The 15,149-nt window shown below is 40.9% G+C and overlaps 1 protein-coding gene across 1 annotated transcript in view; it reads left to right on the top strand.

Annotated features, from left to right (window-relative positions):
• Positions 1-6,687: 6,687 nt before the first annotated feature.
• The window catches only part of RAB32 (RAB32, member RAS oncogene family), a 48,693-nt gene continuing 40,231 nt past the window's right edge, over positions 6,688-15,149 (top strand). Inside the window, exon 1 of the mRNA XM_069069730.1 lies at positions 6,688-7,058. Within this exon, the coding sequence (XP_068925831.1) occupies positions 6,806-7,058 (253 nt within the window). The 5' untranslated portion in view covers positions 6,688-6,805. The remainder of the gene's footprint in view (positions 7,059-15,149) is intronic.

Raw genomic sequence — 15,149 nt, 5'->3', positions numbered from 1 at the left:
TGGATCAAACAGTAGGCATGCACAATTTAATAGGGTTTTTTGGGGCCTAGTTCCAAATTGCTTTCCAGAATAGAAACGGTTCGTTAATGTGCCTGTTTTGCCACAGCTTTGTCATTTTTCTTCTTGTCAACTTTGCCAATCTGATGGGTTCAAGGGAATAACTCAGGATCGTTTTAATTTTCATCTCGTCAATTATTAGTGATTTAGATAATTTTTTCATATGGCTATTGATAGCTTAGATTTGTTCCTCTAAAAACTCTCTATTCATATCTTTGACCATTAATCAGTTGGGGGATGATTCTTATTCTTATAAATTTGAATTGGTTGCAGTGGACAAAGCACCAGAGTTGGAATGAGAAAGAACCAAATTCAAACTCTGCCTCAGACATTAATTTCCTAACTGGGTGATTCTGGGCAAATCATTAAATCCTCTCTGCCTCAGTTTCTTCATCTGTAAAATGGAGGTAATAGCACCTAACTCACAAGGTTATTGTGAAGATCCAATGAGATCATCTATATAAAGCAATCTGCAAACCTCAAAGCACTATGAAAATATCAGTTATTATTATTATGGAGTACTGTTTAGGCTTCAAACCTAAATGTAAAATGAATTCAAATGACTTAACAATGTATTCTGGCTTCTTTATGTTAGAAAAGCATATCACTGAAAACATTCTTATTCCATTTCTGTTCTGTGAAAACTGAAACTGTCAAAGGGAAAAGCAATGGAAAAAATAGTTTGAAATGGAATGTCCCAAGACCCATAATTGCAGTGTTGCACCAGACACAGCTAAACTGAAAACAAAACAAAACATTCATTTAAAATATGTCGAAGTCCCCTTTTTTTTAATGTCTGAGAAGTATTATTTAGTCATTTGCTAGTGACCACACCCTCTTTTCTCATCTTCCCTTATGAGTCTGTTGATGGTGAAATCACTCCTCATAATTTTAGTGGAAATGGACACATCTTAGACTTTTCTGTTGGGACACTCATCTGATTTTTCTCATAATCCTCTTATCAAATTCACTCCTTATGGAAACATGTTCTATTTAAGATATTTAATGACATAGGATATAATGGGATGAGCTCCTTATAAAGTGTTATAATAAAAACACCTTTGAGATATAGTTTGTCAGAAAGATATAATTTGCATTTATTACATTACCTCTAATGCAGGAGGGCTTTTGCTAAGAATACCTTGGTCCCAGTTACAGGTTAAGGCAAGAAGGGATGTTTTACTTCAGCAATCAGCAACCCAATTTAGACTTATCTTTTTTGCCTGAACATGTAGCTTTCACCCTGTCTTGTCAATGACCATTTTAACTTGAATGTAAAGAAAGGTTGTATATCAGGTGGGGAAAAGGAGGAAGGGAGAAGGGGAAAAAATTGTTGAATAATCAGACTTTCCACCCTGGGACTGTATATGAAGGATAGGGAGATAAGGACTCAAGTTCAGATTTATATTACTATAGAAAACTTCTAGTGGGGAAGATAACTCTATCAATACAGATCAACATCTGCCCTGCAACTTAGACTCTCAGAGAGCTTTCTTGGTTACTAAGAACATAAATGACTTGGTCAGGGTACCATAGTCAATGTATCAAGGGGAGTCATATGTATCAAAGGGAGGATTTCAATCCAGTTCTTTCTGACCCTGAGGCTAGCTCTCTATCCATTGTACCACACTGCCTCATGACGTATGAGGGAAAGTCAATAAATTAGAACACTTTTCATTCTCCCAGACATTATTTAGCCATGATCAATACTTTATATATAATATTTTACTTTTCCCAATTGTATATAAAAGCAATTTTTATCATTAATTTTTATAAATTCTGAGTTCCAAATTCTCTCTTCCTTCTCCCCTTTCCCCAGTACTAAGCAATTTGATTATGTTATACATGTGCAATATTATATACACTTGTCCATTGGTTTGATAATTATATTTTATAAGATGTAATATTTGTTATTTCTGGAAACTACTGGAATTATTTTGCATCATGTTTCCAAAATAAAGTAAATAGGAGATATACTTATATCTGTCTCGATTATTAGCTACTCTGAATCTCTTAGGTGACACAGTGGATGGAGGTTAGGTCCAAGAGTCAGGAAGACTCATCTTCATAAGTTCAAATCTGGCTTCACTTTCTATGTGACCCTGAGCAAGTATCTTAACCTTGTTTGCCTCAGTTACTCATCTGTAAAATGAGCTGGAAAGGGAAATGGCAAGCCACTTCAGTCTCTCTGCCAAGAAATGAGGTCATAGAGTCAGACATGACTGAAAAACAATTTAACAAATAATCTCTTAAGTGCTTTTCAGTCCAACAAACTTTTATTAAGTGGCTATTGGACACACAGCTTTGTTCTGTGGGCTGGCAATACAAAAATAAAAACAGAAATCTCTGCCTTGAAGGAACATAAACTCCTCTTGGTAGGATGTGATACCTACAAAAATAGTAATGATACCAGGTAGAATGGGAAAGGTACAAAGAATAAATCTAGTCAATGTGCTCTAGTTACATGTGAGAAAGGAGGGACTCCAGCTGGAAGGATCAGGGAAGTTTCATAGAGGAGGCAATATATGTGTTGACCCTTGGAAGAAAAGGATTTCAACATCTGGAAAAGGGGAAAGAATGTGTTCCAGAGTTCGGGAAAGCCTATAGGAGTGCACAGAGGTGAGAAGAGATAGAGAAAAAGCTAGGGGGCCAAGTAGGCGGCAAAGTAGAGTGTATGATGGGAGATAATATAAACTAGGGCTAGAAAGAAGCCCTTCAATGCTAGGCCAAGTTTTTATTTGTCTGTCAGTTTTTAATTCATGGGCATTAAGGAACCTGGGAAGGTTTTGAACAGGGGAGTGGTGAGAGCAGACCTGTGTCTTAGGTATTTTGGTAGTCAGTCAATAAGCATTTATTAAACATTTACTATGTGCATTCTGGGTCATCTCCAGTCATTCTGATCAATATCTGGCCGCTGGACCCAGATGGCTCTGGAGGACAAAGTGAGGCCGGTGACCTTGCACAGCCCCCCCTCAATCAAATCAAAGTCAATTGCAAGACAGTAATCATCTTCCTGATGTCATGGTCCTCGTTGAGAATGGACAAACCACAACACTACCACAACCACAACCACAACTATGTGTTAGGAACTGTGGTAAGTCTCTGGTAGCTGTACAAAAGACAGACTGATAGACAATAACAGACACTGGAGACAGGGTCATCTGTTAGGAGGAAATTATCACAGTCAAGGGAGATAGGGAACAGACTTGAGATTTTATTGGCATAAGGTGAGGGAAACCCCATCATCCAATACAGAGTAGCACCTTCTATACAACTTAGAGAGTTAGTTGCCTAGAAAACTGGGAAGTTAGATAACTTGCCCAGATTGACATAGCCAGTGAATGTCAGAGATGAGAGGGGTTCTGGCTTTGAGACCAGGTCAGTTTTTTTTCTTCTACTATACTGCAGTATCTCTTATAGTGAAGACAAAAAAATAATGGGGGGGGGGGGGGCAGGCAGGGAGGGCTAGGTGGCACAGTGAATAGAACACCGACCTTGGAGCCAGAAGGATCTGAATTCAAATCCAGCCTCAGACACCTAACACTAGCTGTGTGACCTTGGGCAAGTCACTTAACCCCAATTGCCCTGCCTTCCCCCCTCCAAAAAGCAAAATAATAATGATAATAATGTGTGCCTGGACTAAGAGATGGCAGGGCTTGAAGAAAAGAGAGTAACCACAGAAGGTGGCATTCTGAGAGAAACTATACACATCACTATTTAGAAAAACAAAATCTATACAACTCATACAGACAAATGAATACTGTTCTCTTCAAAGTAATTAGTTGAGAAAATTCTATGTTTGTTTTTAAAAACTATTGCATTCATTAAATGAGTCAGTTCATCTGTCATAATAGAAAATCACTCCTGTTCATACTTCTATGATTTAACTAACCAAAACAACATTATCGAATCTGATAACCTACCTCTAACAACAGACTTGACCCTGAATGGCTTTTGGCTGTTTAAAAAAAAACCAAAAAAACCCAAATCTTACCTTCAAGTATAGTTAGTCCTTTTCCTTCCACTGATGCATTCAAAATAATGTACTACAGGTTTTGAAAACAATTTCAAAAGAGGAGTCCTCAAAATGGCCTCCTCTTTGTCAGGGTCTTTGAACTCAATGGATAGAGGGCAGGCCTTCTGAAGGGGAAGCTGAAGGAGGCCTGAGGGAAGAGGTAACCAAGAGCACTCTACTCCTTGGGAGATACAGTGCTCTTGGTTTTAGTAATACATGGTCCTCGGGTTTTAAAATTTCGTAGTGAGTAAAAGTTTGTTTTTAAATCTCTGTTTAAGGAGATATAATCCTAGTTCTGAAAGCTTTATACAGTGAATGATTTTAACATTAGATATGGACATTCCTAAGGGCAAGGGGTTGAAGCTGACCATAGCTGGCATATATCAGTAAAAGGTCTAAATTGAAATCACAGCTTTCCTATTTACTATGTGTGACTAAGGGCCAGGTAACCATTTTGACCCTCAATCCTTATAAATAAAATCAGTCATCTCCTTTCCTCAGGATCCCTCCAGGCATTTTCTGCTTACATTCCAACAGCTCTTTGCTCCCAGGAAAAGTCCTAGGGGCAGCTAGGTGAAACAGTGGATAAAGCACCAGGCTTGGAGTAGTGAAGACCTTGGTTCAAATCCAACTTCGGACACTCACTAGCTGTGTGATCCAGGCAAGTCTCTTAATCCTGTTTGCCTCAGTTTCCTCATCTGTAAAATTATCTGGAGAAGGAAAAAACAAACTACTGAAGTATCTTTGCCAAGAAAACCTCCAATGGGGTCACAAAGAGTGGAACATCACAGGAAAAAACGGCTTAACTGAACAACAAGACTTTGTTAAAACTAGTGATCTCAGTCTCCTCTGTCCTTTGTCCTCCCTCTTAAAACAGCTGCTAGGATCAGTTTATCAGAGATTGCATTGGCCTACTGGGGCTATCTTAGCCAGCATGTGCCCAGAGCTCCCCAAGAAATTTCTGGAGACTCCAAGGAAGTGGTCAATCAGAGATGACAAACTCCCTGGCTGCTTTCTAGCCCCAGGGAGTCTCCGTGGTGCTTTGATATGATGAAGCCCTCCCTTTGTTGGATGCTGAGCTGGAGGGGCAGATGACTGAATGGTCCTTTGAAAAAGAGAGATAAGTTCAGGCTCTCTCTCCTGAGGGGAGCATCCCATTACTCAGAGATTTGTTCCAGTAAGAGGTGTGGGTTTCAGATAGGCAGGCTGGCCCTTCTCCACTCCAGATCCATGGCTACCTTTCTCTTGTGGCAACTCAAGTAAGGAGACTCCACTGGGAGAGCTTGCATCCAGGCCTCTGCACTGTGCCATTAATAAATGCTAGCTGTCTACTTCGTGTTTCCTTTCACTCAAGTAGCTGACTGAGCATCAAGAAGGACATATCTAGGCTTGGAGGTAGAGAGGCTGAGAGGTTCAGGGTTCCTTAAAGAACATGATGGGAAGCAGGGAATTTTTGTCCTGAAGAAAACGATCAAGATAAAGGGAGACCAAGGCCCTGACTTGGCTTGCCAGAGGACTTGAACTTTAAGGAAGCAATGCAGAGCTGCGGGGAAATGGAAAGTGCTTCATGAGCAGCCCTGCAAACTTTTACATTCAGATGAGGTTTAAGTATCAGCTTCCCAGCGGATATTCCTAGCAATAGTTACAGGTTGTTGCTGAATTCTGTTTTTAAGTTGTTCAGCACAGGTTTGCTCTGAGCTCATCTGTGTTTAGCATTTCTTTTGCCCGGAGGAATAAAATGCCTGTCTCATACACAAGTCATATTGTAAGCTGAGTGCTTTTATACTCCTCCCTTTGGGGATTTACCTAGACATGCATTCCAAACCCAATCTTTAAGTCATTTCTCCCTGGTCTGTTCTGGAGGGAGAATTAAGGAGCTGGCAAGTACGAAAGGCAACCCAACTATTCTCTCATTAAACAGCAGACTCCCCCCCGCCCCGGGCCTGAACCCCATTTGCACCCAATGTCTGAGTCCAGGGTTGAAAGGGGATGAGGTCAGTCCTAGAACCCGAAACCAGCGTCAGTTCCTTAATAGGTTAGAAGCAGTGTTACCTAATTCCTCTGTGGGCAGAGAGGTGGGGACCCTCTCCTCTACATATTGCACCCCGTGGGGGCTCTAAGGGATCCTGGGGACAAGATGCAACTTCCCTAGGTTTGGAACCCGGTCTGCCCGTGGCCGTGGCCGTGCTCAGTGTAGCCCCAGTCAGCCTGGGTGTACAACAGGTAGGAAGTGTGAGCTTGCCTGCAGTGGGAATCAGCTGGCCTGTTTTGCAGATTCATTCCTAATTTCTGCCCAGCCCAGGAGAGGGTGTGGCGTGCGGTGCATTTGCAGGGTGGGGAGCAGTGTCAACGTCTCCAAGGGAGCTCATGGCTTTACTTACCACAAAAGGGAAGAGATAAGGGAGGAGCGGAAAGAGGAGCCCCGGGACTGGCCCCCAGGCCGGGACGAGGAGGGAGTGGCCAGGGGGCCGTCTCCTCCCCCACCCAGCCCCTTCCCCGCCCCGTAGGAGGGGGCTTTTATAAGGCGGAAGGTTCCGGGTCCTGTGACTCGAGTCAGGTGGTGTGTCAGCAGCTGGGGTAGGAGTGGAAAGTTTTCTGACAAAGTTGGGAGCCTTAGAAGAAAGTTCTGCGCTCTTGGTGCGCCGGGCGCCGCGGGTGCGCTCTTGTCTGGATCGGGAAACGGGACGCTCCCGGAGGCCACCCTGGGCTGGGGGGCTCCGAGCGGCGGCGGCGATGGCTGGCGGGGCGTCTGGGGAGCCCGGCCCGGGGGCGGCTGCGGGCACCGCGGTGCCTGAGACCCAGGAGCACCTCTTCAAAGTGCTGGTCATCGGCGAGCTCGGGGTGGGCAAGACGAGCATCATCAAGAGATACGTGCACCAGCTCTTTTCTCAGCACTACCGGGCCACCATCGGCGTGGACTTCGCCCTCAAAGTCCTCAACTGGGACAGCAAGACCCTGGTCCGGCTGCAGCTCTGGGATATTGCAGGTAAGGGGTGGGGGACCCCACCGGGGCCCTCCCTCCTCCACCCCCACCTGCTGACCTCCCCAGCTTCCTTTAAGTCCCTGCTAAAAGCCCCCCTCCTGCAGGAAGCCTTCCCAGCCCCTCTGAACTCCAGTGCCTCCTCCTGTTAAGTATTTCTCATTTATCCTGTACTCAACTTTCTTTGTATATATGTTTCCACATTATCTCCTCCATTGGACTATAAGCTTCGCGAGGCCAAGCACTTATCTTTTCCCACTTTTGTATCCATCGCTCTTAACACCTTGCCTGGCACATGGTAGGTGCCTAATAAATGTTTATTGATGGATTATGGTTTGTTTGGTTGTCCTCCGTGCTTCACCATCGGGCTTGGAGGAGGCTTGGGGGCGTCAGCTGTTTGTTGATTAATTGCTTGTCCTCAGTGCTTCCCCACCAGGGGAAGGCAGCTTGGTTGGGGGCATCCATTTCGGACTTGGCCCCAGTTGTCTGCAGACATTCAGCTCCCCGTGTTTTGAAATTAAAATTTTATTTATTTTATTTAATCAATTTATTTAATTAAATTAATTAATATTTAATTTAATCAGTGCCTGCCATAATGTATAGAGATCGGTCCGGAAGACCTGGGCTCAAATTCTGAGCTGGGCACGTACTGTGTGATCTTGGGCACTTAAAATCACCTAAGTCACTTAACCGTAGTTAGTACCTAAAGTTGCCTAAAGACAAAAGTTGCTGCGCTGGTGCTGAAATACTTTGATAGTTTTCTCGCTGGGCGTTCACTGTGCCAAGGAAATTGTAAGTACAGCCCTCCTTCCCTCCTTCCTCCTTTCCAATAAATAAATAAAAATCAATGATTCGTTTCTGCCTTCTTGGGACTTTTCCTTCTGTTTGGAAAGCTAACTGGGGGGAAAACAGCAACGATAACAAAAAACAAAGCCACCAACAACAATAGCAAGATTGGTAGGGAAACATAACTCTTTTAGTATGGTGTTGAAACTTCTCTTTTTAAAAATCCAAATCCTCAAATCGCCATGCTGAGTATACCTATCTTCCTGCCAGGTATGGGATAGGAGAGAGAACCAAACAGTTAAATAGAGTAAGATTATCTGCTATCTGGAAATTGGTCAATGCAGGACCAGCAACAAATTGGTAATTCTCTGACCTTTTTAAATAGCAATTCTTCACTGACTTAGAGAAAATATGAGGTGATGAGAATTGAGCATTTAATGAGATTTTAAAATGTGCAGGATGGGAATCATAGCTGGAGAGAGAACAATGCAGGGGTTTGACTATCTTCAATTTTCTTTGTATTCAAATCCTTTCCTAGTGAATTACCTAAGCATAGTAGGACTGTAGGCCCTTAAACTTTCTTTTCGTGTCTACTTTGTGCTGGGTACAGCCAAGCACTGCAAATATAAAAGGAAGTGAAAAGACAGTCCCTGTCCTCAAGGAGCTTGCTTGTTTGAATTTGTTCAGAGAGAGTCTTGGTAGAATAAATTGGAAATGTTTTTTTTAAGGAGCAGAAGGCAAAAACTAATAACTTTCAATCTAAGCTAGCTATAAATCACACAATTTTAATTTATAGAGTGCTATGAAGTTTACATCGAGCTTTGAGGGGATTGAATTGGTCCAGGAATTCTTTCCAGAAATTACTTTTTTTTCGTAAACATTTTGTATGTGCTCTAACACTTAATTACCACAGAAAGAGAGAACAGGAGATTGATAGAGCTGAGTGGGTCCTTATCAGTCAACTGATCCTCCCTCTTACTGATAGAAATAAGGAAACTGAGACCCTTAGAGATAATTTCCCAAAGGTTACACAGCTAACTACTCTTAGAACCCCAGGCTCCTGCCCTATATAGTTTAGAAATCCACGCCTAAAGATACTTTGGTTGAGAAAATATTTCCCTCTTTTTTTAATCTCAGTTATGGAAACGTCCATATAAATTGTGCTTTGCTTAGAGTCAGTAAGTGATTAATGTGAAATGAAGTTTCCAGACCTTGGCTCAGCCTTCCTGCCAGTGGCTTTTCTGAAGCCAAACGTTGAAAAGTCTTCATCATTGTAAGCCACAAATTTCTCTTTTGAAACACTTCCTGTGATTGCACAGAACTTAATAACTGCCTTGCTTCCTAACAAAATCTGACCTTTTAAATGGTGCTTCATCATGTGATCAAAATTCTTTTTGAGGCCTCTTTTCAATTGTGGTCTGTCTAAATGGAATTTTTTTTTTTTGAGGCAATGGGGGCTAAGTGACTTACCCAGCGTCACACAGCTAGTGTCAAGTGTCTGAGACCCTGTTTGAACTCACATCCTTCTAACTCCATTGTACCACATAGCTGCCCTTTGACTCTTTTAAAAGTAAAATTGGGAAACCCACCACTATTGTAACTTTAGCATACATAACTAGATTAAAAAAAAAAAAGGTGCTATAGCCCCATAGTGCTGAACTTGGATTCTGGAACACCTGAGTTTGAGCCTGCATAAGACACTTAGTATCTCTCAGCCTCAATTTCTCCAAGTGTAAAATGTGGATGATAATAGCACCTACCTCCCAGGACCGTTGTGGGAATCAAATGAAATAAAATGAAAAGTACTATGCAAATGCTACCTGTTAATAACTTTCAGAGTATATGCTCATCTTTGAAAGAGATGCAGTAAGTCTTCAATAATCTCTACTTCAAGATGTCTTCCTCTGGTATCATTAACCTGAAGCAGGAGAAGCTAAATTTTAATCAAACTCAAAAGAGAATCTATCCTACTGTTCTTAAAAATCAATAAACCTGAACTTTTGGGGAAGAAAATCAGTTTTCAACTGTATTGATGTGTAAGTGGAAAAAGGGAAATAGCAGATATAACATATTGGCTATCATTAAGTTTGGGGCATTCCTGGTTTAACTGCTCTGTTCTTACACAAATTAATGAAAAAGCAATTATTAAAGGGCTACTATGGGCCAGACACTGGGGTAGAAATGAGAAAGTCAGTCACTGCCCTTGAAGTACTTGGATCCATTGAGACTGATGGGTGTGTGTGTGTGTGTGTGTGTACACATGTACTTTAAAATGAGGGAATGGGGGTGTGTGTGTACACATGTATTTTAAAATGAGGGAGACGTAGTTGTTTGCAAGGTGATGGAGAAGCTAGTGTTAGCGGTACCTAAGACTGTTTATATCAAATGACTTAACTACAGACCACATGAATGGAGTAGTAATAATGACTCCCATTTATGTAATTCTTTAGGATCTCAGAGCTATTTTTATTGTTTGTCTTTGGTCCTCAAAGAGGATCATGACGGCAGGAGGTAACGCCACGACATCAAGAAAGTGATGCCATGACATGTATGTGAATTGTATTTAAATGAGGGAGGGCTGTGCAGAGTTACCAGCCTCACCTTCTCCTCCAGAGCCATCTGGGTCTAGTGGCAAGATATAGATCAGGATGACTGGAGATGCTTTTTATACAAAGACCCATCCAGTATCTTGTGCAAGCACTTTTTCTGTTGTGCAGATGGGCAGTAACTTCAGAAGTTGAGTGATTTCCGTACTCATTGAATATCAGAGGGAGGGTTTGCACCTAGTCCCCAGATTACCAAGTCCAGAGCTCTTTCTGCTATACCAGATTGTACCTATAGAGATCTAGGGACTCTTCATGTTTTGAATTTATGGGCCCTATGGTGCATGAAGCAGAGGCTTGATTAATTCCTTCAAAAATAGAAGTGTGGATTGCAAAAGGGTAGGTAGGTGGAGTCTGCTACTAACACAATGAGTAATCTACAGAATGGGGTTGTGGTACTAGTTATAGAACTTCCTACCATCTGTGCAGGGGGAGAGGGAATTCCTTAACCAAGTCAAGTGGCAAGAAATGTTTTTGCCTTTGAAAGCTTTAATGCTGAGTGGCAGGGCTTTAGTATTTAATATTTTCTGTAAACTATCAGAGCTGATTACTATAAAATTCCTGTGAAAGAAGGCAGGAAAGAATTTGGGTAAATAAAGTTATGAGTCATTCTGATATGAGACCTGTAAATGATTTCTCACTGCATACAGAAGAGCCCAGATTTATAATGTAAATTTAAAATCCCATTTCAGTGTTAGGCTATTGCTGGACCTTGAGTTGTCTTTGAGATCTTCATTAAGGTAAGGGCTTCCCACTCTGTAGGCTCTAGAGAGCTTCTTAAGCCTGAAGTACATTATCTTGAAGGGAGTTGAGCTTATAGGGATGCCTGCTAAATTAAGATGAAGTCAGATGGGCTTTATAGATCAAAATGCCTGATTAATCTTTGCTTGCTGCTTCCTCATGTACAAGAAATAGTATTTAGCTTACTGTTCAATCAGTCAACAAGTATTTATTAAACACTTGCTTTTTTTTATGTGTGAGGAACCAACTATACAAAGACACCCAATGAAACTGTATTGGGAGAGAGCTCATATATATCTAAATATATACAGAATAAATGGAAAACTTTGTACAAGGGAGAGAGGGTGGGCGCTGACAGTTGGGCAGAGGGAAGATAAGATAAGGAAGGCTTTCTATAGATGCTTGGGCTGAGCCTTGAAGGAAGTGAGGAATTCTTGATAGAAGGGTGAGGAGGGAAGTACATTTTAGGGAAGGGGAACAGCTAGTATGGCATAGATATGACAGATGGAAGGTTGCCTGTGAGGAAAAGAGAAGAGGCTACTTCACTGGACAATGGAAGTAATCTATAATGAGACTGGAAAGAGAGGTAGGGACCAAACTGTGGTGAAGTTCCAATACAAAACAGGAAATTTTGTAATTGATCCTGGCATTAATAGCATTTGATGAATTAGGAACTGACCGTATGCACAGATCTGTGCATAAGGAAAATCACTGTGATGGCTAAATGGACAGTGGATTGAAGGGAGGACTTGAGAGAGACCATTTCGGAGGTCATTGCAGTTGTTGTTTGTCCTTCATCCTGGAAGAGAACCATGACATCAGGAAGGTGATGCTGTGACATACAAGTGAATCGGATTTCAGTGAGGGAGGGCTGTGCAAAGTCACCAGCCTCACTCTCTCCTCTGGAGCCTTCTGGGTCCAGTAACCAGATGTAGATGAGGATGACTGAAGATGGCCCCCCCATTGCAGTATTCCAGGCAACAAGTATCATTACCTGAGTAGAGAGAAGGGGTTAGGTTGGAAAGATGTTATAAAAGGTCAAAATGGCAAGATTTAGTAACTGATTAGAGTTACAGGAGGAGGGAAAATGAGGAGTTGAGAACACAAAAGTTACGAACTTGGGAGACTGGAAGGATGGGAATCCCCTCTACAGAAATAATAAAGTAGGGGATGGGGGATAAAGGGGGTTTAACTTTTGTGAGATAAGCTTTGGAGTACGAAATATATTAACAGTATGTAAAAAGTACGTATATCTCAATTACTTTGAGGGTGACTAACAGGACCTTTTTGAAAATACTCTCATCAGTATCAGTTAGAAATAGCTATGCATTTCTGTCAATTTCCTCGCTATTTAACAACATGTCTTATTCTTTGCCAAGTTTCTTTACCAGCTCTTCTCTATCTTTGAGGCTTAACACTAGGGATTTTTCATTATGGATTAGATATATTCAGTAATTAAGGCAGTGTGATCGAGTAGGAAGAGAAATAGACTTATTTTAAATGGCTTGAGTTTGAACAAAAATTTACACAGTTAACTGCATGTTTGAACAGGGGCAAGTTACTTAATCTGTGACCCTCAGTTTCTGCATTTGTAAAATGGGGATGTTTGGGTTTTTTTTTTTACCTTGCAGGGTTGTTTTATGAGGAAAACTTAGATGCAAATTAATATTGAATAGCCAAGAGATAGATAGATAGATATAGATAGATATGCACACACATATACACATACATGTATGTATATACATATATACATACACACATTCACACTATGTGTGTGTGTGTGTGTGTGTAACATACATATTTGGCTACCTCAGTCTGATAACTTTAATAACATTTAATATTGATCCCTTTTCTCATCCCCTATATGCCTTCTGTCTATCTAGGGCCAAGTTTGTGGTAGACAATCATTTTTTGGAGAAATGTCCTTACTTTTTGCAGTAGACAGAAGGCAAAAGTGAGATAATGTGTCCCAAGTGCCCATGTATGATTGGGCTCATCATTGAAAGGTACTGACTTGTGACACCAGCCCTAAATAACCATCAGAACTCAAGGTCATTAATGGGAGAGTATTAATATGGCTGCCATAGACAAAGTTTATCAATTTCAAGCCATCTTGTGGTATGTGGCAGTTTAGGGGGAGCTCAAAGAAATTAGTAGGGATCAGAAGTCAGAAAATTCCCCTTTCTAGCCAATTCGCCACATAAATAAATTTTCTACCCGGTTTCAATGTTAGACTTGAAGAGTGAATATGAAATATTCACTCTTTTAACTTTTGAATTGTTGTCTCAAGGGTTAGATTGGGACATGGTCTTATGTGCTCGTTTCTGCCCAATTGTTATACCTTATGAATCTTCTAGGAAGAAGCCTTTGTGTCCAGCCTAGCACCTTTCATCTCTTCACAGTATAATGAAACTAACTGAACTCTGGCCATCATTGTAGTATATTGAGCCAACGCCCATTGGCCAATCACTAGAATGTTTCTTACCCTATGTCATTATAACATGATTTCTTCACTGAGTCATAGAAACTGGTTTTTGTATTTGTAAAGAAGAAGGGACTTGGAGTCAGATGACCTGGTTTAAAGTTCTGACTCTGCCATTTATTAGATGTATATGGTTGGACAAGTCACTTAACATCTATGGGCTCCAGTCTGCTCATCTATAAAACAAATGATAATACCTACACCCACAGTTTAACTCACTGGAAGTGAAGAAAGGGTTATCTAGATGAGTTATCTTATTTTTCTCTGACCTTTCCATGCCCCCAGATCTCAGCATTATCAGAATATCTATTTTACAGATGTGAAAACTGAGGACAAAGAAATTGAAGGACTTGCCCAGAGTCATACAGCTAAGTCTTTAACATCTTCTGACTTCCAGCTCTACAAAGGGCAAGAGTAAGAGTTCTAATGCACATGTTAAATTGGCCAATGCATGACTTAGTGGCAACATGCGTAGGCTCTGCAAGCTTTAATTTACATACAGCTATTGATTCTGCTTTACTTTCCATCCATCTAACTGGTTTTATATTTGTCTTCCCATTAATAAATATTTATTGCCTTCCAGCTATTTATCTAGTATGATACAATTAAGAGTTTATAAACCAATCAAGGGGAGAATTACCTGCTTACCTGAAGGTGACTGAGATAGTAATTTGCTAATCAATTGTTGTTGTTAGAGACCATCTTAAGATGTTACCTTATGGACTAATCCATAGGTTGAGGCAAAGCATTACTCCTAATAACCTTCATAGCTCACATTCATATATTATATATTAAGAAGAGACCTCATGAGCAAGCTGGTTACTCATACAGGCATGAGAATACTTTACATCTTCAAACAATTTTGGATTTAAATTTTAATATTCCTTGGTGCTTAGCATTCTTTTAAAAAAGGGGGTTCTTGAATTGGGGTCCATGATTTTTTTTTTGTAAATATTTTGATGACTATATTCATTCTGATCATTTTCCTTTATAAATCTATTACGCATTTTATGGCTTTATAAACGTTCCTAGAAAGATCCTGAAGGCTTCATCCAACTGCCGGAAGGGTCTGTGACTCAGAAAAGGTTAACAACCCCTCTTCCAAAGGCAAAATATTCAGGAGTACTTAGAGGAAGTTGTAGTCTTTAGAGCTGTGTTTGCAGAACTCTTCTGATGTGGAGGAGAATTTGAAAGCTTTATATTGTGTGATTCCTAGGCCGCCTCCTGAAAGTGGCAAAGAATACGCCTTCACATCCAATCAATAAACTTAGGGGAAAGTGGGAGAGAGTGGGTTGAAGCTGACAACTTAGTTGAAGTGTTACAATGCTACTAATATAGAAATTCTATGTTGAATTATGAAAAGCCAAGGTATGGGGATGATCCTGGGGAAAGGATTTTGTTTTTTGTTTTTTTGGGGTTTTTTTTGGTTTGTTTTTAAGTAGAAGGTGATACAAGCAGTTTTGAGATGATTGTTTTGGTCTTTTA

This window comes from Petaurus breviceps, unplaced genomic scaffold, assembly GCF_028583685.1.
Source record: "Petaurus breviceps papuanus isolate PSGF00001 unplaced genomic scaffold, PetGlider_PUasm1.0 90784, whole genome shotgun sequence".
Taxonomy (NCBI): Eukaryota; Metazoa; Chordata; class Mammalia; order Diprotodontia; family Petauridae; genus Petaurus; species Petaurus breviceps.
The sequence above is the reverse complement of the archived record's forward strand: the minus strand, read 5'-3'. Positions and strand labels throughout refer to the sequence as shown.